At 37.5% G+C, this 23,749-nt stretch overlaps 2 protein-coding genes across 5 annotated transcripts in view; one reads left to right on the top strand and one right to left on the bottom strand.

Moving 5' to 3' along the window:
• LOC135167627 (pro-resilin-like) overlaps positions 1-5,387 on the bottom strand; it is a 32,448-nt gene extending 27,061 nt beyond the window's left edge. For all 4 annotated transcript variants that reach the window (XM_064130998.1, XM_064131000.1, XM_064130999.1 and 1 more), the window contains exon 1: positions 5,234-5,387. In XM_064130998.1, the coding sequence (XP_063987068.1) occupies positions 5,234-5,375 (142 nt within the window). In that variant the 5' untranslated portion in view covers positions 5,376-5,387. The remainder of the gene's footprint in view (positions 1-5,233) is intronic.
• Chat (Choline acetyltransferase) lies at positions 959-23,725 on the top strand. The gene is made up of 11 exons (XM_064130982.1): positions 959-1,044; positions 6,541-6,732; positions 16,333-16,505; positions 18,189-18,369; positions 18,941-19,115; positions 19,679-19,908; positions 20,254-20,465; positions 20,544-20,666; positions 20,803-20,974; positions 21,690-21,890; positions 22,375-23,725. Exons 2-11 carry the CDS (start codon positions 6,589-6,591, stop codon positions 22,588-22,590), a joined length of 1,827 nt encoding a protein of 608 aa, XP_063987052.1. The 5' UTR covers positions 959-1,044; positions 6,541-6,588; the 3' UTR covers positions 22,591-23,725.
• Positions 23,726-23,749: the final 24 nt, after the last annotated feature.

Raw genomic sequence — 23,749 nt, 5'->3', positions numbered from 1 at the left:
AGTGTAACAAATGTCAAGCATATTGTTTCGAAATAGTCAGAGTATTTGAGGATAAAAAAAGAAACTTTTCACGAGATTTTTCTTGGTGAAATAAAATCTGTGAAGCAATCACACCTTGATTAAATTGATGTTAAAACATGACATAACATTACTATCTCGGCTTTAATCTCCCTAACGAGTTCGTCAACGTTAAAGAAACATCTTGAAGCAAGTAATTAATAAAATTGTAGCCTCAATTCGGAGAATTGTTTCACCAAGAACCCATGACTAGAACGTCACTTTAACGAGCAAAGGAGTGGTTGGAGAAAGGGGAGACAAGCCGTTCAATCTGAGACCTTAAAGCCACCCCGAGACCCACACGATTCTGATGAAGCCTGAGAGAACGAGGCGATCCGTCATCGAAACGTTTAATGAAACGTCGTGGTCGTAAGTCAAGGGAGAGCCTCGTTTTCGGCTTAAGACACCCGGAGTTTATGGAGTTGGTGGATTCAAACGTATACAAACACTTAATCCAGCTGGTAACGATATTAAAGTCGCACGGTGGCCGGAGAGGGGTGTTGATTGAATTGTTTACATCGACTGTTGACTTTTGACAATTTTTTTCAATGGTCATAATGCAGAAATAAATTTAAGAGTGAGTCATTCAGTGAATTATCATCATTTCAAAAGAGTCTAATGCCGGTATTGTTCCACATCTTCCGCTATTCTAACATGAAATGCGAGAATATCTTAAAGTATGGGTTATTCTTTTTTTTTTTCACATTAAATTTCTGAATTAAAAATCAGTTAAGTAACAGTGAGACAAAACACGTTTTATCCACGAACCCTGCACCATATATGGCTGCCTCCTTAATGATAATTCTCACAATTATTCATTGTATTCGCACTTGTCAAGTAACGCCAAAATGTTGTATTCTCATCAAATAATTTTTAAATGTATTTTTCATTACAGAGGGATGGCGAGACTCAGTGTTGGGTGCTTCGCGCCGGTTGCTAACAAGCCTTGGCAGCCTCTCGAGGGATTCGTCACCCTTACCTGCCTCGGTGAGTCACGAAAAATCGAAAAATAAGTAAAATCAGTTTGCTCTGATATGCGGATTCTCGCAATAACGCAGATTCAGAGATCGATGTGGGGGGGGGGGTTACTACAGCTTTACCCTCTACTTTCCCCACCCCTTCCCCCTCGGCACGTCCAGAGAATACGCGGTTAGAAGTTTATCCTCGGGGCATAACGTAAAATGTAAATCAAGCCCCCAACAAAATCCTCATTTCTTCCCCTGGCATCCCTAAACTTGCCAATTGCCAAGCGCAAAATCGTGATGTACCTTCCGGCGAAATATGTAAATGACACGTAGCGCGTTGGATACGATCTAGTTACCACACTAACCCCCGGAGGAGGGGATACTGTTCTAATACATAAAATGATAGAATATTATTTTTGAAAGTTGCGCTAGAGAACACGCGCAAAATAAACATTCGAATAAATGGAATAATCATTCCTGTAGGATCGAGGCATGCATCTGACTTCAGCAAGTTTGAGTGGAAGGATTTTCTTCATTAGAATGAACTTTTTTCCTCGAAATAAATGTGAAGATATAAATAGCTAAGTTGAAATTATTATTATGATGAAAAAGTTGAAAAAATACGGAGTGAATCGAAAGTTGTGATAACTTCTACCCCTCAGTGAAAAAGTTTTCCCCTCAACCTATCGGATTTTCTCTCTCAATTTACCTCACCGCGTGTCCAGGTTTGAGAACTGCATTTATCAAAACTAAATTCCAAGACTAAGAATCCACTTTCTCAGCATTTTTATATTTCCGGGGCCAGTGGGATATTCTTTTTCTTCTTACAAAGACTATCAAAGCAGCTATATGAAGGAAAAAACTTAAAGAAATCTTAATTGAGGCAGTAGCTCGGAGATGAGAGCGCAATTGTAATGTTAGGAAATATCTGGGAGAGAACTAAAAGACAGACTTTTCGGATGAAATTTATGTTGGATGGCGAAAGTATGTGAGGGACGTGGGGAGTGAAAAGATAGAACCATAATTCTGCAGCATCAAGTGCTAGGGCGAGGAGATGTTCCAGACACCATAAGAAAATTACATTTTCAAGGAGTAAAAGGAAAAGCCGCCGCAAAAGATGAGGATGGAAGAAGATGGAGTGGATTGATTGATTAAATTCACTTTTCACGTGATATGTATTAAAAAATTCATTCAACAGTTTCAGAAGAAAATGCTTATGTATAATTGATCCAATTGTTTCCCTCCCTTTCCGTTTCTCGCTCAATGAAAAGAAATTTTATCAAAATAAAATGACTCATCAAATAAAAAAAAATATTGACAGCCAATATAAAACGTTTGCATTGATAGTTTTGAAAAATAGTGAATCCATGTGCAAGAACATTTCCACTCGTTTTCTTGGACTCATCAATTAAAATAATTTTGCTTATGTGAATGATAATAAAAGAAAAATAACGTGAAAAATTGGACGATCTAAACGCAAGGGGAAGACGAAAAGTACACAGAGGGTGTGTGAAGGTAGAGTTGGCCGCAGGCTCTCTCGGTTATCGATCAGTCTTCAACTCACAGGTGAACCACGCCCTGGCATTCATTAATTAATATAAACTCGATGCATTCAATTCTGAGAAGAAAGAAAAAAATCTTAAAAAAAGAGAAACATTAAATAATAACTTCTCATGACAAATAAATTCTCTTCTATAGCCAGTCATCGGATGCCGTCGAATTTATTTACTAAGTAACGGGTGTAGTAACGGGCGTATTGTTCCCCTCTCTAATAGACTGTGGCCAGTCGAAAATATGATGGAGAAAAAAAAATTAAGGGAAAAAAATATAGCTAGGGTGTATTATATCGTGGGGCAAGAAGCACGTGGTATTTTCCAGAGGAATGAGTCACGTGCCATCTGCCCCCTGTTATGACACGCGTACTATCATTTTTCAGGAGCTCTATGAATTGCTCTAAAAAATTCCATCAATCTCGTGCCATTATTAAATATACACGAAAGAACAACCTCAATAATAAATTAAATCACTGACAAATCTACTGTATTTCTCGACAATTAATTGAGTTTCCTGTGTAACTTCAAGTAAGGATTTTGTTTTAATCAAACAGAAATGTTTTTTACACCCAGATAAAAAACCCAGAATCCATTTTCGTTAATAAGCATGATCAAGGTTAAAGGAATCTGAATGAATACATAGAGGAACATCAAAGGCAGTGCTCGGTGTCGCTAACTAAACTCCCGTTATGCCCTTGCTGAGAAGTTAAATGGGAAGAGGTATCAGGGGGAATGGAAAGTTTGCCATTTCCAATTCGGGTCCATTTCATGATTAAGTGTAAACTTGTGAAGCTCCCAGTTATATAGACTGTCAAATAAATCTATGTATACGTACAAATACACAAATATACAAATACAAGCGGCATTATGTGATAAAATAGGAGGAGGAAATATTTGTATAGCCTACGAGCTTTTAAGTAAACAAAAAAGAACGAGGCAGCACGGAGAATTGAAGATTAAAAAGAAATTGCTGAATTATATTTTTCTCAATGTATTATAATGACCAACATGCATGATAATTTTCATACTCTCGTCCGGCGTTTTATAAGAAAAAAACTAGAATATCGTATTACTAATGATGTAAGCCAAAGCCAGTATCGTTAGAAGAAAAGAATATAACTAAAGATCCAACACGCCTAGCTCTGGTAATTGCACATCGAATTTCCTACCAACCCCAGAACTGAAAGAAGGGGATGGATTTTCGTTAAATTGTGCGGAAATTTATAGGTGGTTTGGAACCGGCCTTCCTCCCCTTACTATTACCATTATTACTCAGGGACTTTTACGACTTTCTGATAGACCGAGGAGCTCTCTATAAAGCCTTGGACATGCAGTGTATCCGCAAGGGGGTAGAGCGATACATCTCCAAGGGTTTTTTTTTTGAGACTGACGAGAATTTAACAATATGCAAGTGGAGATAGTTTAAAAACTAGGGGAGCAATTGCCAAATTGACGTTGCAATTGCGAGTCTGATAAAAGGTGACCACAGGTCTTATATTTGATAGACATTTAGGCGGGCTATTGAGAACGACTCCCTGGAGACTCGATTAGGCTCGGAGATGAGAAACATCCAATCACGATGGATAATCCAGGGGAGATGTAGACTAAAATAATTGATGCGATGATTGTTAGCAAGATATTAGGAATTTTAATAGATTACTTTTACCCAACAAACTTATTAATCTATAAAATAAAGTTTAATGGAGAACAATTATAGGTGTTTGCCTGTTTGAAATAGCTGAAGGTAAAATTCCTCGATGAGTATTTCGAAGGAGAGTATTTAAACTAGGACCAGTAGGTTACACTGGCTTTGGAGTCAATTCAGCCGTGTGGCACGCGGCGAGGTCAAGTTCTCGGTCGGCTTATTAGAAACGCGACCGGAACATGAGTGAGTGGCTGAAGGGTGAGGGGATATGTTCAAGAGTTCACAGACACGGAATTTCACACACATACAGACGATACTGGAGCGCTCTCCAATTACTCGTTTGCACCGTGCGATTCTCACGTGTGATTATCCCCTCTTGCGTGTGTGTGTGTGTATGTGCGCTTGTATTTGTCCCCTCTATCGACTGTAGAACCCTTCTCATCCACGCGTGTACCGAGTGAGTTTGCACGCGGCCAAAACCAACTCACGCAAGAATCATAATTGCTTCGCGTCGCTGCCCAGACGAGAGGACTCACCTTTGCTTATTTGTGGGCTCGTTGAGCCATATCCACATAATAAAAAAAGACAAATGCAAAAGAGAACAGAGAAATTTATATAATTTTTTTCAAGACATTCTTCAATTTTTTTTTGTCACATAAACGACAATATTTTACCATAACAATGGTATTTTTCTCTATTGTAAATCTCCATTCCCTTCATATCTTTTAGTTGAAAGGCTTGAAACTTGGTAGAATCGATGGCAAATACTGAATGTTACTTGAAATTTGAATGAAAGGGGTTAATCGGATACCATTGGATCCGCCGAGACAATGAACAATAGGACGGATGACGATAGTTTCTTATCAATGCACAAACAGTACGAGGGGTCGTAGCAATTAAGAGATAACAAGATTTTCCCCTCGGCACCCCTCCAATTAGTGACACCCTGGAAAGCCCTCGGCCTCGCCCGGAGACAGAGAGAGGAGGCGAAAAAATATGTATATCTTACTCACCATAGCAGGTTCCCTCGATGGCGCGTGCAACCACCGAATCACCCCAGCTGGATTCTATCCTCCCTCGCATCTCCAGTGTTTGCATACCACCGTGTCTACGCAGAGTTAATAGAAGGCTGAGGTGGCCGAATGAAAAGTGCATACTCTAATTATCCTGAAAGAGAAATCAAAATATGGATTAATTATTAACCAATAGAATTATTTATTTTCCTTAACTGGAATTTTTATATTATATTTAAACAATAATATTAAATTAAATTAGTGCAAAAGTCATAGGGATGAAATCATCTAAAACTGAGGGGATTAATTAAATTTCACAATTTGTGCAAAAATATCATTTAAAAAATTCCCATCTACTTCAGTATTCATGCATTGTGATTTTGAAATCGAAATTCCACTACTCAAGCCCCCAAAATCATGGGCTTTGTGGACCCGAGGGGATGCAGACCGTGCGTATATGTGTGGAAAAGACCTTAGAATAAAAACGTGCTAGGTCGTTAGTACGAACTACAAGCGGTGCATGGCAATGAGGTCTTCCGGTATAGGTTTTCGGTGTGTTCGACTGGGGCGGGGGGAGGGGGATGAAATCTCCTGGGAATCAGGACAGCCGTTAGAGAAAAAGACGAGGGGAATGACTCGAGTCGAGAGGAGGGAGCAGAATCCGGGATTGGACTGACTCATGGTGCCTGAGGGTAATCGAAACTCGTTACCTTGTCTACACCAGAATTCGATTTGTCCTAAGAATTAGGAGGACTTCCTTTTCAATGTACTTTTCCTGAAGAAACTACACGAGTACAAATATAATATCGTTGGATTGAATGCAAAGTTACGAAAATTTCAAAGTAAAATTAATCAGCAATTGCAGTGAGGATTGATTAAAAAAAAAATAAATATATTTGCATTCCTGGCATTGAACGATTGAATGAAAATGCAAGTGAATTCGGAAAGTGTGTGCTGAGGGTCGCGGAAGAATGGGCACGGGTAGGAAAGTTGGTCTTGTTAAGGCTCGGCAAAGGGGATTTTGATCAACGAACCGTAGAACGCCACGGGACAAGAGAGCCCTTCCAACCTAGTCCACGCTTCGTTTCTCAATTGATTCTTTATTTTACAATCGACAAAGCCTATGCCAGAGACAAGGGTTCTCTGCGTGTATGTTCCTATCTCCACTCATACCACCCCTCCCCTCGAGCAATATTAAAACAACAAGAGCAAATCCTCCACATTATTTGCTCTCCAAATTATCAGCTACAGTATTGAGTCAGAGACTTTGAAATTTGTGTTTACATTTCTCTTTGTATTATTTGTAGAGAGACGAGCCTCTACCGAATCTCCCAGTGCCAGATCTGGAGATCACAATGCAGAAGTATCTCGCCCAGGTTGAGGCTATAACACCGAGACATTTGGATAAATCCAGACACTTGGCGAGAGCTTTTCAGTCTGGGCCTGGCCCCAAGCTTCAGCAGCGTCTACTTGAACGAAGACAGGAGAAGATCAATTGGGTGAGTCAAACGGATGAATAAAACTTAAAAATATTCACAGCTAGCGGGAATTTTTGATTTATCAATAAGCCAAAAATCACTGAATAACATTAAAATGAGCCTTAGAATTTCATTCAACTCGCTTATATGTCTTTTACTAATCCCAGTCCAAGATAAATACCACAGGCCCTGGATATCCACCCCTTCAATTCCCCTGAATTAATTTAAACATTGAGGAAGAAACAACAGACTGACTCCCCGGACGACATTAAATTTTAACGGACAACAAAAAAAACTTTAAAAAAATCATAAAGACACAATAGAGCCTGCGCTTATTCGTCTCAACTAAGTGGCACGACACCATTTTCGTTTCAAAAACCCCTCAGTAACATCCGCTACTGCCTCCAGAGACTTTATAGTGGAAACGACGGTTAGGCGTAGGTACCCATCGGTGAGCTTTCCATGACTTTTGTGATTCCCTCCCCCTGAACCCGTCAAGTCCCACGGGATACCAGCGCCCCAACTCCGAGACGTATAAGCCATCACAACCTCCCCTCAACTCCCCCTTTCAACCCCCGATTCCACTGAAACCCCTATGGTACATAAATAAATAAATAAATGGATTTACGAGCCGTTTCTAACTCTCGACTTTTTCGACAAGAGTTCTTGGCTCTGCCTTTTTTCTTTAAGAAAAATATTATTAAAAATTTCTATTTAAACATCTTTCTCCAATCGGAGGATAGTTTTATAATAATATTAATTAACAATGCCATTGGTGCTTTAAATATTTTCTAAAGTTGAGCAATATATGCTTATTCAATATATTGTTGATAGAAGGAAAAAATAAAGAATACAATATTCCAAGTCTCAATAGTCTCATATTAATTGTGATAAAAATTATAAGGTAGTGGATATAACAAATCATTGTAGAAGGCATCCAATGAAATTCTTAGTTTACGCCTTCCTTGCGAGAAAATTGTATCGTCTTCCCCCTGCCCCAGCATCCCTCGGGGCTTCAAGATGAACATATAAATAAAGGTGGAGGACTTGAAAGCAAAAAACCTGGGGAAAATATATTTCCCGGTGAATTCCCAGTAAATCGAAATCTCGCACGGCCACTGTGGACGATTGGTGCGAATGCTTCAGGGCCTTGAAATGGATTGAGGAATTGGATGTCAAGAATCGGCGGAAAAATAACTTGAACGGCAAAGGAAATCCTTTATCACTATTGCAGGAACGATTAGGCAGTGCGGTGAGAGTGTATTATTTTTTGAATAGTAAACAATTGAGGGCGGCATTCAAATGGTGTACGTGAAATCACAGATTCATTTTCCATTTCGTAATGAAGATGAATGATCTTAATACATTTCTAACGTCGGAAAATAATGAAAAATAGTATTTTAAAAAGTGAAAAAAAAAAAAATTCTGACAACAAAAGGATTTCACGGTGTCATTTCCGGCTGGATAAAAAGGGGGAATGGTTTATCACAATATTCCCGGTGGGTGGTTCAGAGCTAATATTACGATACCCCGCAGCGAACTGGAAAATTTCATTGAGTGTTCCATTATTCATCTACGTAAATTCTATCTCACGTACGCGATCCCACCGCTCTCTATTTCTACCAAGAAGTAAAAACTCAATTCCAATTATAAGAAGTGAAGGAAAGAATCTTTCCAAGGATGAATGATAGGCCCCTATTTCTTGAGTAATTATGGAGACACTAGGAATGAGATGAAGCTTCCTAATATTATTCAAGCAGCTTTGAGTTCGAAAAAAGCAAAGGGAAGATGGTAATTATACTTTGACCCATCAAGCGGAATTATGTTGAGAAACAACTTTGATCTCAGGAGAGAGTAGTGCTTGTTGTTTATTATTTTCAAACTTCATTTATATTCAACTATTGAGGTATTAATATACTTTGAAAAATAAAGAATTTTCATAATTTAAAAGAACAATTAATTTGCTTTTTGCATTGGCAAATATGTAAAATCTTAATATGCCCCATTTCGAATAAAATCATTGATATGTTGATCGTTAATAAATATTGAAGCGATACAGAACCAAAGGCATGTACTATTCATTCAAATTATATACATCACAAATGTCTCCCTCGATATTACAACGCCTCGCGATGACCTTATCATCATAATGCTTATAAATCGTGTTTATCTGCAACAATTGTAACATTCTCTGCCACCCTCTATTGGAATTTAAAACAAACGACAAGGGAGAAAGGGGCACCAAGAGACAAGGTCGTCAGTACTTCTAATCTAGGCAATTTAAATGTTTGTCCCCAAATGCTGGTGGAAAAGGGGGAGAACACCAAAAGAAGGACAGAGAGATATCGTTCCTTGTATCGCGTAATCCCTTGTTGAAACAACGGTAAGCCCTTTGGATTGTCTGCGGTATTGCACGCTGATACCGTCCAAAAGGAAGGGCTGAACACACTCTCCCCCGAGAGGTATTTTCCCTGCACTTTTTTTCTACCCCTCCCTAACCTAAACCAGCATATATTGGTATCATTCCTTACAGCTATACAGTACAAATAAAATATTGTTGTGTCATATGAGTGTCTCAGGGCAGCATCGAAAGCGTGGAGCCGTTTACTTGAATTGACCGTTCTCCTGCGGTGTCGGACGGAAAAACTGCCCCCATGGGAGTTATACACGGACACTGAGTCAATTTGGCTCCTAAGGGTGAAAGAAATCTCCATTAAAGGATTTTCTCAAGTTTATTTCGGATTCAGGGCCTATTGGCTTATGATCCATACAATCTTGAAGAATGGAATTCTGGGGGGGGGGGGGGGAGAGAGAAGAGAAGATTTCCGATTTAAAAAACCTTACATTGCATTCTATTAATTCCACAAAATTTCCATATTTAATTGTGATTCTTTACAGTATTCCAATGTTTTTTCATATGTAGGGTATTTCTTCTCTGATTATTATTTAACATTAATACCTTTCCATCACAAATGAGAAAAACAGTGCCAGTAATAAGTATAATGCCATGGATCTATAATAACATTTGCTAGTTTTTGTATAATTTTCAAATATTTCTATCACCAATTTCATAACAATAAAATAGAGTTAGTTAATAAATAGATAGAAAGCATTTTCTCATTTAAACATGAGCAATATGTCTGTTTATTTGTTTTTATAGATGTGAAGTTGCAGTTACGATGATTAAAGAAATTAAAAAATAATCAAACAAACCATTTCCTATTTCCTATAATCCCAATGCTTATCCTCAACCTATACCCTCGTAAATTTCTTTTATATTTTCATCCCAACGCCTCTCAGCACTTCCAAGAGCAATTAAACTTTTATTCCCGGCCGTTAATCCCCCACCCCCTTCTTTTGATTCGTCGCCATACCATGTTTTCTTACCCCGCAAAAGCCTCAAACCCAACTTTCTGTAATACACAAAGTCTATGGAGCTCCCAACTTCTTCCCTCAACTTTCTTTTCCATTCACAAATATACCGAGGAAATACACAGAGAAATAGAGACAAGAAATCGCACGGGTTTTCTTACTTTTTCCTCATTTTCCATTGAGTCGCAAAAGAGAAAAGTACCTAATCCCATAACGAAAAGGAAAGCGCTTAGACGCACAGTGTATACGTCTATGCACGGAGGATGGAAGTTTTGTAGGAAGTGAAGGAAGAGGGTGAAAGTCGAGTGGAATGGAAACCAACCCCTCAGTAGCTCCCTGGGGCCTGAGGGAGTGAAATGTGGGGGCTATTCTGTATGTTACGTGCGGACCACCACCAGCCTGTTTTCTACCTCTATTCTCTCGTTTTTATGTACCTGAATTCCTAGTTCCATAAAACTTAAAACACCTGTCTGGGCAAAATATAAAAATTTCTATGTATTTTTAAATAACAGAAAGAAAAAAAAAAAGAAAAAGTAAAATAAAAGATTTTCTATTTGAAGACAAAACATTATCTCACCATTCACTACATAGACCGGGAGAATGTTGTAGTTGCAGAAATAATTAAAAGAAAACTTTCTATAAGAGCTGTCCTTTTTATGTTGCATAAATTCTCCGATTAGAAATATAAATATTGATAGCATAAAACGATTACAGAGGCATGTGAAAATTTATGAGTATCGAGGGATCGATAGGAATATTCGGGGCTGGTTACCGGATGCCAAACGAAAAAGCTAAAAGTAAATCGATATCCTCAAACCTGTCCATCTTCGTCTTCCCCTGCTTTTCCCTCTATCTCTCGGCATTTTTTTTTATCCAACTTTTCTCCCTCTCGTGCAGAACCGAGGGTCCTTTGTCGGTTGCTCTCTTTAATGCCGCACTCTCGTGTCCTTTCATTTTCACGTAACCCAGTGTGTATAACTTGCCTTGGATCCACTCAAGACGATTCCACGGGATGAAATAAATTATTCGGATCTTTCAAGTCATTCTATTCTCAACCATACATTTTACGGCTTTTATTTCTCCAGCTTTGGAGACTCGAATGACTGGAAGAGCACGACGTTTCCTATTACTCCGATATTTCAGAGATTATTGCTGGTTATAACGTTACCTACACTCTGATATTTCTGAGGAAGACTATGAAAAACATTTTGCATAGTTTTGACCCATCTCTAGGTTATGGAACATCTTTTTATGGTATTGTCGTTAATTTTTCCCCATAGATCATGATGCGCGTTTAGAATTGATTTTAAAATATTTTTACCCACTTGAATTGATTGAAAAATGATAGAAAAACCAATATGATGTCACAAGGAAGAAATATTTAAGATAACTCTTCTCTACCCAACTATAATTCCTACCAATTTTATGAGCTGTCTATACCGAATGAATTCCTCACCCCGGCAACATTTAAGCCAATCTGGCGTCACAGCCATGCTCGAATCATCAAATATTTACAGTGTTTTTTCATGAAAACAAAGTCTCCCCCGCCCAAAGCAAGACAAGACTGTAAAGAAGGGAAAATGAAGTTGGTATGGGTTTGAGTTTTCATCTGCGACCCTATGCCGTTATCCCGTCTCTCGTCCCTTCGTACCTCCCACGGGATTAACCTTTAATTCTATCCAGCTCTCACGACAAGTCTCCTGACGATGTCGAGAGTATATACATACATACATACATACATACATCAACAAGCACATACTGTAAAAGAACTTGGTTGCTCTTCTTTCACTATATAACTTGTAAACAAAATTGTCGTAAGTCAATTAAAATAACGAGCAATTGTTGAAAAAGTTTTGAGCCCTGTCAATTTGTCCGTGCAATTACCTCGACATTTATAGTTTGAAGTAATAACGAAGGGAAAAAAAATAATGGAGAATATTATGAGTAAGAGTAATGATGGGAGCAATATGTGCGCTTTTGCAATAACGAAGAAATTGAGAAACGAATGCGGGTGTTGCGATGGTGCATGATGAGATAGACGGTTCAAAGATCGATCGCAATTATCTTCCACCATTCTCTGCCTACCTATCGCAAGGGCTACATGACGTGGAAAAACGTGATCGGCATATCATCCTTTCGTGATGTGCAATGAAAGAAATCGTGGTGAGATTTTCTCAGACAGATATTAATGAGAATAATAATTATGGAATTAGCAAAACTGAGGAAATTGTTGAGGGCATTGTCATTAAAATATCCTTAATATCCTCTAGTGAATAAATAGGCCAACAAATGATATTAGCCGCCAAATTCCCTGATTTTATCACTATCTCAACTCTCTTTGAACCTACAGTAGATTGTTGGAAAATTTACACAAATAAGGAATAACAATTGACTTGTCTAAAATTACTTTTAGCCAAAAAACAAATCCTCGAAAAATTGCAAGTGTTTTATCGCCCTTCTATAACCGAAATGACAAGTAATATTTTTAGACACCTGTGTATCATCAATTTTAATGGGAGTAAATCGAAGCACACCGAATATACTGTATGTATACGTATACACCAGGTCAAGTGGATCGATGCAGGTTACTACCTACCGACACTTCCGAGCCCACCCCAACCCACTTCTTGTCTCTCACCCTGGTAACTGGAGTTCACAAAACAAAAATAAAAGACTAATAATAAAAAAAAATATTCACGCATTCTTGATGATTACGTAGTACGAGGGTAAAATTGAGTGTTCCAAATATTATGTGGGGGTTTTGGCAAAGATCGCGTGCATTATTCAAACTTATATGGCATTAGGTCTCTTTAGATAATTTCCAAATTGAATTGATTCAATTCAAGTTATTCCGCTGTTTTTGCCGCTAGTTATTTACCATTTAACTGAATAATATCTTCTTGTATTACTACGGACATAGTTTGTTTTACATCAGCTGAGCACAAGACATATTAATAAACGAATCAATTGCATAACTAAATTCGTGTATGAATAAAACCTCCCGAAAATATATTTCTAATTAATTTTATAATTTTTAATCTCCTTTGATAGTTATAAGAAGCTCTGTTATTGTGTGTAAAAAATGCCTCGCAAGGGCCAGCCAGCTGCAGAGGTGCTACAAGATCATACATTTCGAGAAAAAAAGGTGTGATGAAGGTGCGCTCCTGCGATAAGACTTTCGTGCGCAGAATCCCGGATAACGATTGCATCAAACTGAAACGAGTTCTTGGATGCTATACACTGCGTATGTGTGAATATGTACATGGAATTTTGTGACTGTGGCTACACAGGTGAACACAAGAACCAAGATCTGGGTCAGCGTGACCTCGCACGAAGGCCGGATCTGACGTGAGGTTACGACCCACTTGAAGGAACCTCCCCTACGACTCGAACATGATCGATCTGATTTTTCACTTATTTTCCTTTGTATTTATTCGGAGAATTTCATCCATGGAAATTAACGCATGTCATTTCAATCATTTGTTCAGCAATACAATGTATAACTGCTACGTTCAAGCACTATTTACACTTAATTATTTTTTGAGGAGACTTTTATTTCAGTTGACCTGATGAAAATTACACTCTTAATTATTCAAGCCATGTGTAAGACACTTTCTGAGATTCATAAAATTTTCCCATCTATTAGCAATTGCATTCAACTCAATTTTCAAAAAAGTTAAAATTCCCAAGACAAATAGCCTCATTTATCAATAAAAAGATTAATAGAAATCCACTGTAAATTATTTGCTGTTGAACTTTTTCCAGTATTGTAATTGAAATTTTCAGAGTAATCTCCTAACCGTATATAAATTTCAAGAAAAACTGATTCTCCGTGAATGCAGCCAATTTGCTTATTAACAAATACATGTAAATAAGTCTGACAGTATATAGTTTTGCAGTGTAGAAACAGCGGCTTGGCGTTTGGGAGATGGCTCTCGGGTTTCCCAGTTTAACACGATACTTCATTAACGAAGGTCACAACGGGTCGACTGCCGACTGAAATTACGCACTTGTCTCTACGTATGAATCCCATTGATCACTATTTTTTTCCTCCAGCTGTAATTCATCATGAAGCAGCGGAAATTCAATTATGTAGCCGATTTGATTAGACATATTAGATTATTAATCGACCCGGCGTTCATTAATTCTTTTTTATAATCTCCTTAAATTCTCTGCATTATCCTAAAAACAATAGGATTAATGACATGAATTATCCACGATCTTCCATTTATTCCAGAACATTAATAGCCAATGATGGTTTTCATTATTAAAATACCAGATAGGCAAATTATTTTTTGAGCTGATCATTTTCATGATCTGTATGGAAAAAAGATGGAAAATAACTTGCCTACAATGGCAAGTTGAAAAATTCCCTCTACTGCAAAATCAACGAAACAATACAGTGCGAAAAGATATCTTGGAGGTCGATAACGCGGAGTTTGCGCCGATGGAATAACCGAATTCCTCTCGTATGTGCTCGCGAGTTGGAAGTGCTGTGTACCCTGTTGAAATCACCGTAACCCGACACCCACCAAGTTCAGAGGCGTATACCGTTGGAAAATAGGGTTGATGTCTCTTTAACATCACCCCCCCCCCCCGCTGTGAAAGAGAAGGGAAAAGGGTGAAGAGGGTACCAGATGTATGGATGAGATCGTGATGCGCTTGATCTCTTGAATCACAACACCCGAGTATTTCAATGCACGAGATATTTGTACTTTTAGTATCTGGAGGAGTGCTTTGAAGCTATAGGAATCAAACAGCCATTTGAAAAGGTAGAACATAGGCTGGCAGGGGCAGAACGAACAAAAAATACACTGTGAGAGACAAACAGCTGATAGCGTGAATTTTCATTACGTCTCCACGTGCATAAATTGAAATTCATGCTTCGTAGAACTTTGATATGATTCTCTCATCTTGGGGGGAGGGATTTAATTTTCGTTCAATAGTTCAACCGCATGAATGATAAAAAATTCTTATTATTTTCTCGAAAATTTAAATTTAAAAAATTTCGATTTGAAATGACAACTCCCGAATCATCAACTGATTCGCTGAGGATAGACTGCGAATAAATCACCCGGTTCCATGTATGTAACCGAATTCTCACCAAACTATATTCGATTATACCCTAAATTTCAATTTCGAATCCTTCCAAATAATTAATAACACAAGAGGATACTCTACGTACTCCAGCTAGCCCGGCACTGGTGCACCCAAATATACACTTTCCCATCAGTTATAGGCCAACATTTACGTATCCTAATATGATTGTTTAATTATCGAGGCAGATAAGGGAGGCTATGTTATTATAAATTTCAATAGGGATAAAAGGATTCCAAAAGATAACGGAATTTGAATTCATTAATGGCTTGGAATTACGCAATCACACATATTATTTTATAAAATCTATTTGACCATATTAATCGTAATAGACCAAAAATAAAATAAACCTCACTAGTTTGGAGCGCAACTATTATACCCAACTTATACCGGAAGTGTATTTATAAATTACAGCCATTATTTCTATTTTCCGTACAAGGGGTACTATAACTCTATATTCACTCCCCCGTCGTTCTTTGTTTCAATTAAAAATACCTAAGTGGCTGTTTTTCATTTAATATTCATATAATAATTCGATTTTAAGTCCCTAAAATTATCGGGGTTGGGAATTGTTTTGGAGTCCATGACGACCTTATTATTTATTCATTGATGAGTTACACGGTTAATTTTTTTTATTATGCAGAAAAAAAATTGCATAATAAAAAAATTTTTTTTTCCATTTTCGTTGATTGCAACCATCTTTAATACAATCCCTAAATATATCGGACATGTTTCCTTAACCGGAAATCCACCCAGAAGATATTTTTATGAAAATCACAGCACAATAAATGTTTTATTGTCATTTAGGCATTAATAGAATGAAAAGTGTCTCCATACTCATCTCTACTTTCTCATGATTTCTCCAAAAAAACTTTGAAAAACCGTCCCTAACTATCCCCAAGCTTACACTTCATTAAATCCGGATTATCTCAACTAAGGCCATATTTTAAATTCTGTCGAGCAAACCAATTCTACAAATTCCCATCAAACTCCCCTAACTGGCTTGATTAAAATAACATATCATCATAATCAAGGGACTCGGTTAACTCAGGAACCGATCCTAATGTTAGTGGAGTAGATGTTTCAATTAGTTAGTTAGTTAACGAATCAATTCACCCACATTTATGTAATTTTCATGTGTATCTACAATAGGCACTCGACTGGTGGCTCTCAGATATGTATCTGACGATTCCACTGGCACTACCCATCAACATTAATCCAGGACTCGCAGCCAAACCTAAAAAATTCAATTCTCAGACTGAAGCAGCTATCTATTTGGCAAGATTTCTCATGGCTTTGTTGGATTATCAAGAGAAATTAGATAGGTAAGTCCAAATAATTCAATTGATAATAAATAAATACGAAAGGATAATTACTACCGAGAGATAATTCGTGGCACGATAATACACAGGAAAAAAATATAGATATGCAGTAAAAAATTAATGTTTTAAGGTATAAATAGAGTAATTCATGGAACCAACAATGTAAAAGGAACGGACTTTTATTTAAAATCTTAGTGTTTGTAGCTGGGGGGCAATGAACTGACACTGACTCCACGTCAGTAACAACTCATCTCTCAAATTGAATATTTTAGTTGTTTAGTTAATTGGAATAGTTACGTTTATTACATGCCCAATGCCTAGTGCTAGTTGGGTAGTTGTGCTAATGATTGGCTTGGCTATTGATAGGATATGGAGGCAAATAGAGGGTTTATCTAGGGAATTCGGTCAGGTTCTATTACCGGTACGTCCAGCCGGTATGAATCGATGCACAATGCAAAAATACTATTCAGGGTATTTTCATAGGTATAGCCAAGGTTTATTTTTGCCAACTGGTGTCGTCTTTGATCCTATCATTATTATCCGAGTGATTGTAATATCCATTGGGAACTTTAGTATATTCGGAATAGGAGCTGAAGAGACAAAATGGATACTAGATATTTTCAACTGCTACGGTTTCATTCAATTGCGCCCGAAACTGCATAATTTACTTAGACGTATCAATTTTGTTCTCCTTTCAGAAGACGTTGAGATATATTTTACATTGAGAATTTCTCCAGAAACAGTATCAACAATTTTTCCGAATATTTGAAGATGGCATTATTCCTCAGTTAAAAGAAGATATCATTGTTCGTTGACAATACGAAGCCAACTAAAAGTCAATTTAAAAAGACGGGGAAATGAACCCTCTGGAAATCCGGATTGTAGGATCTGCGAAGGCGAACGTAAAGAGCATTTCTACCTTTTACTCCCTCCGCACTTGCGTAAAATTCACGAGACTCAAAGCCTTCCTTCGCAGTATCCGGTATCCGGTTCTAAGTAACTGGAGATTCCCTCACCGATTCACCGCGTAAACCATGCCCCGTGTGTGTGTGGGTGTGTGCTTGCGTGTATGTGTCCTCATATTTATGTATTTTTTACTCTTCTTTGTAGTGTCTATTCTGACTCATATCACTCAAAAATTACGAGTTCACCGATAGAAAAGTTTATAATATCTTGACTTTGTTCCATATTTTCACTGAATAATGCCCCGAGACTTGTGGGTTATTGCATTGTAGACGAATTGTCGAGTCTACGCGCGCGTTCGATGGACCGATCGATGCCAGAGGCAATCATTAACACTCCATGCCCTTTATTTGACGCCATTTTTGAAATTAAAATATTCTTTACATGCCAAAAAGTCGTTAAACAACTTTTGGTGGCTGTTTTCGCGGATATTACGGGGGTAATCACGAGCAAATACGGGAACGTAAAAGTTTACAATAGCGTCGGGTAGCCATATTTGATCGAGCGCCAGCGCATGCGCAGCTACTTCTTGGAGGAGCTTCGACCGAGGATTTGTCATGACCCGGATTATTTCAAATTTATGACAGAAGTATTAGTGATAAACAAATGTAAATTAATTAATTAAGAGTGATAAAAGGATTTTTCACTATTTAGTTAAGGTTAATGGAAACAATTTACCAGCACCTGAAAGATCCATAAATTGATAATACTATTAATTACTAGGGGTGATCTAGAAGTGGAACATGTGAAATCCCGTGATGGAAAGACAATGCAACCAATGTGCATGGCCCAACACTACCAAATTCTCCGGACTTACCGAAGACCGGGTGAAGTTTGTGACGAACAGGTACACCTAGACAGAGAGACTTCCGGTGATCACATAATCGTGGCTCATCAGAATCAGGTATCAAGAGAATTGTGAAATGTAAAAATTCGCAATAATTTCTCCGGAAACATAATGCCTGGGATAATAGTGAGGTCATTAGCATTATTTACGCTGTCACTGGCAGAGAGCCTATCACTTTCGAAGAGACCATTCGGTGTCGTACACAAACATTATATAATCCAGAAAATCATGCAGTGATGTGTTTGTTAATTTTTTGTGGACACGTTGCGCATTTCTCAGCAGGCCTAATGGCTTGTGAGAGTCTAGACTGATCTAAGAAAGTGGAATGTTTGATATTTTCATTCAAATTATGACCATTCTCTCACTTTTATTCATTTTTCCTGTAATATAAATTAATTAAAATTAATTGAGGATATTTTCTTCAATCCAGGATACGTACCACTCCTTGAGCAAACAAATAAATGTCATATAATAAGATCTATGAATAACGGAAATTAAAAAATTAAGGAAATAAGGACACGGGGCATAAGGTCATCGACAATTCCAAATTCTTTCGAATTCCATGTGAAGGGACAATTCCTCCCAATTATTGAGCCCTCACAAAATTAACTTCCACTGTATTAATCAGTTTTACAGTGTACCTGTACGTGCATCAGACCGTGGTCGAATAACGGAGGCGGAGTTAATGCAGCAGTTGATGAAAATAATAGAAACTCCAGCTGACCCACGTACACCACCCGTGGGCATATTGACAGCAACAAAGCGTCCTATCTGGTCTAGAGCACGAACGGAATTGTTGAAAAGTAATTATTCAAAACAGAGGCAATACGTTTCTCTCAATTTTGACCCAATTCAGTTTGGCTCATTTTCGGGAAACAATATCCATACCATAATTATCATTACTCCTAAGCCCAATGTTCGAGATATTTCCAGGTTCATGTATTTCCACCACATCCATGGAGTCACTCTTTACCCTACTAAATCGAATGAACCACGTAACGAGATAATGAGGCATTTAAACTCATAGAGACCAGATACTTTGAACGATGAGACTTCTCCCCTTTGACATCATCTTACGGGATTTGGTGGCTTAATTGGGAAGCCCTGAGGGTTTCATATGTATCTGAATTTCGATTGTAATTTAAAGTTTAAATAACTAAGAAAAAATCCAATAGATTTCATTTTCTTTCTTTTAATTTCACCTCTATGATTGTTTTATTTGTAGATTGATTATGTAACTCTTTTATTGCCAATTATTATTATTATTATTATTATTTCTTGGGAGATAGAAAAAATCATAACTTCGTGTTGATTTTCGTACTCTTTACTTTAAAAAATTGTCAAATTGTTAAACTAATTGTTCCAGATGAACGCAATCGTCACAATCTTGAGCTTCTGGAGCGTTGCCTCTGTATTGTCTGCATAGACGACGATGTTCTCCCCGTTACATTCAACGAGCCGTATAAAAAAAATGATCGGTGGCTGAATGATCGTGACTATGCCAATGCACTTCATCATTGCCTTCACGGTGGTGGTTCGCGTCATCTCGGTGCTAATCGCTGGTTCGACAAGACTTTCCAAATCATAATTGGCAAGGTCGAGATCATTACATCTGTAGTAAAATTACTATAGATTAAGTTTCCAACAATCTAGTCGTTAATTTGTTTCACTGTTTCTATTGTTTCATTGGAAAAATTACTATTAAGTAACTTTCACTGGCGGAAGTCACCTCAAAACGTAAAAATAATTTCCAATAAGACTCAAATAGGTGAAACGAAAAGTAAAGCGGCAATTTTTTATTTGTATTATTCCATATTACCATAATTTCATTTGTATTATTTTTTTTTGCTGGTTTAGATTTACTAAATTTTTATAAGAAAAATCCGCCGAAAATTAATTTGAATTTGAAATTATCTTGTCTATATTTTCATTTCTAATCAGGATGGATTCTGGGGCATATCCTACCAGCACTCAGTAGGAGAGGCTCCCTCAATATTCAACGCTTTCGAGACTCTCACCGAGAAGATCGACGAAATGCCTCACTCAGAAGACAACCCAGTACCATCTCACCTCCCAGGGCCCGAGAAACTCGAGTGGCAACTCACCGAGCAGAGTCTCAGCGATATACGCGAAGCTACCACAGCATTCGATACGTAAGTGCATCCACATTTTATTATCAAAACTGCACAATAGCCTATAGGTACACGAAAGTAATAATCATTCGCTCAAAGTCTCGTTGAAGACCTAGATCTGTGCATCCTGTGGTTCGAGGACTACTCCAAGGACTTGATCAAAAACTACGGTATCAGTCCAGATGCCTACATACAGCTCGCACTCCAATTGACCTACTTCAGGTAATTTAATTAACATTCCACCATCTCCCCAATTATAGATCAATATTGATTTCCTCTTTGATACCAACAAAACCGAGTATTTAATCACATTCATTCTCGTGAAATTTTCCCTATTGATCGATAAACTTTCTTCCAGATTGCACGGACGTTTAGTTGCGACATACGAGAGCGCAAGTATTCGCAGATTTGCCCTAGGTCGTGTTGATGTAATTCGCGCGGCAAGCCCTGAGTGTCTGGAGTGGGTGAGAGCCATGTGCCAGGGTGATCCCAATACCTACAACGATGGCCAAGACGAAGGCTCCAAAAGAGTACAGTTCACCATTTACAGTGTAACAATCCTTAAACAATTACAATTGAGTCAGGCTTTTGCAAGTTGGTCGCATGATTTAATTTTTTTTATCGCTCGGTACTATGATTTTACTTGAGATAAGTGAAGTTAAATATACCTAGTGCATTTCTCTTCAATGGCCTCGAGTATGTCAAAATATTTATTAACCGATTGAGCTCGAATTGATGATGTTGATTCAGGTTTTATCTTCCGAAGTTGAATTCTTTGACAAACAAATGCTCAGTCTCTATTTTTATTTAAACTCAGTGTTTGTTTATTGCGGTGAACAGGGATGCGAAACACTGAAAATGGCAATCAATTAGATCCCAACCGAGAATCGAGTGTTTATCCTGTCCTCGAGAGAAGGCTCGAGGGGAGAAAATAACGAAAAGCAGAAGTAGAGGAATTTACCAGGAATTTCCACTGTTTTCTTTATACGAGTCCCTTTTATATCTTACAGAATAGTCTCAATTACAGATATGTTGGTTCAGCTGATGTTTTTTATACGTGAAATGGACCAAAAAAGAAAATCGGAACCCGTTCGGTAATAACGAATTAGTAACAAAGAGCATTGAACTCAATAAATTGAACTTTTATAGTTTTTAAAGGATTTTCAACCCCCTGCATGAGTCACTCTAGGGATAAGTATCCAAAATTCAGAATGACGAAATTATTGTCATGAGCCATTTTCCCAGGAGCAACGCATCAAGGAATTGTTCGATCGAGCTGTTCAGCGTCAGACCAAAGAAATAGCTGATACAATTCATGGATATGGAATTGATAATCACTTAATGGGACTGAGATTCGCGGCTCTAGAGACGGGAGAACCACTTCCCGAAATTTTTACTGATGACGCCTTTAAGATTGTTCATCATTTTGCATTGTCCACTTCTCAGGTGAGTAATACAAAGTTTTGAATCAAATTCTACAAATTCTCTAAAAAAGATTTCTCATCCAAATTAAATTATTATCAAGGGAAATAAATTAATATTGTTCATTATTATTATTGTCGTAATAACTTAGTGTCGTCTTATTGAATGAAATAAAAACGTAACAATGAAGATAACCAGATCGAGTTCTCTTTGACAACGAAATTCCTGCAAGTGAAGGATAATTTCCCATAAATAAAAAAAAACAGATAATAAAAAAAGAATTGAAACATGGGAAATGGAAGTATTTCATGACACGAGGGTCAGCCCCCCCCCCCCCCGCTCCCGCACAAAAGGGCGAGACGGCAATCCTGCAACTCTAGCTCTCTCACTCCGAAAGTCATTCACTACCCCCCAAATATCCTGCAACCCCAGAAAATTGTTTTCACTAGTGCTGTCCGTCGGCCCGGATCTCTAGTAATGAATCTCATAATTGTCTGTTTGTCCACAGGTGACAACGAGAAATGACGCAATAGTCGGCTATGGTCCGGTTGTGCCTGATGGCTACGGTTGCGCTTATAATCTCCGTAAAAATAGTTTTCTCTTTTCGGTGTCTGCATTTCACAGCGATGGAAGAACCAGTGCAAAGAAATTCGTACAGGCACTTGAATTGAGCATGAGAGAAATGGCTACAATGCTAAAGAATGCAAATAAATCATTAGTTTAAATGTCAATGGGAATGAAGATTACGTAGAGAGCTTAGATACCTTCAATAGGTGCTAATTTGACACAAACGATGTCATTCATATGATTTCATTCATCGTAATTGCACAATTCTATTGACTTAAATTAATTCTTCTACTACTGCTCCGTTGCTTGAAAAACAAAATTTAATTAATTTCACTGAGAGATTGCGTTAGTCTTTAAATTCATCTGCACAGAGAATCAAATAATTTCTAATAGACCTGGAAGAAAATATGGGTTTTGATTCAATGAGTGGAGTATTGTTAACACTACCATTGCATAAAAACGCCATTTTGCATTGAAATCAGCTAATATGTTGCCGCCCGCATCACTGCACTCTTGCCCAGGCAGCTATTAGAGAATTAAATTAATAGTACTCGTCTATTTAGCCTGGGCAATATTCTAGTTGTAACTGCTTCAGTTTTTTCGTTTTTACGTTAATTGGCCTATCATTATCGAGATAATATTGGTGAAGAATTATTTACAAACGATGGATTCTCCTGACTTACTGAGAAATCCCACGTGATTATAATCGTTAATTTTCAAAGTAATATATCGCGAATAGAATGGAATCGTTACATATCTGTTGGAACAAAATACGCATGAATAAACTATTTTAAAAAGTTGGGAAGTGACGTTGAGCATCACTAGTCTGAAATATTTTACGAAAGAAATTGTAACGGAATTATTTATAATATGTTTACTTTGTTATTACAACGAGTTGTTGATGGTTAATTTATCCAATGGATTTAGTTAAATAGGAACACGAAAAAAATAATTAAAATGTCTATCACTGTTGAATTGTCATAAATGTGTTATTAACGTTAACATAAACGTACACAAAGAAAGTATCGTTTCAAACAAACGATATTGTGTTCTAAAACGTTTAGACTTGGATATGAAAGTATTTACCGGCCCTAGATCGAAAAAGAAACTCACTCAAATGTATTGAGAAGATTCTTTGATTGCTTTGCAGCCAGGAATATCATACACATATCAAGGCTTATCAAGCCTGACATTATAATGTAGTTGATTTATAAATCAAGTTGAACTATTAAAAATACTCCTTGAAACCTTGTAAATCATGGAAAATAAAGAAGTCGATGTTATTGTCTTAATTTATGGAGTCCCCAAACATTTCT

The sequence above is a fragment of the Diachasmimorpha longicaudata genome, chromosome 11 (genome assembly GCF_034640455.1).
Source record: "Diachasmimorpha longicaudata isolate KC_UGA_2023 chromosome 11, iyDiaLong2, whole genome shotgun sequence".
NCBI classification, from domain to species: Eukaryota; Metazoa; Arthropoda; class Insecta; order Hymenoptera; family Braconidae; genus Diachasmimorpha; species Diachasmimorpha longicaudata.
This window is presented reverse-complemented; position numbering and strand designations above follow the sequence as displayed.

Excerpts from the sequence above, each read along its gene's own strand:
- Chat (XM_064130982.1), top strand. The coding sequence starts at position 6,589 with ATGCAGAAGTATCTCGCCCAGGTTGAGGCTATAACACCGAGACATTTG. Across the intron at positions 18,370-18,940 it reads TCGTGGCTCATCAGAATCAG|TTTTACAGTGTACCTGTACG; the intron begins GTATCAAGAGAA and ends TGTATTAATCAG. Across the intron at positions 20,466-20,543 it reads GCTACCACAGCATTCGATAC|TCTCGTTGAAGACCTAGATC; the intron begins GTAAGTGCATCC and ends ATTCGCTCAAAG.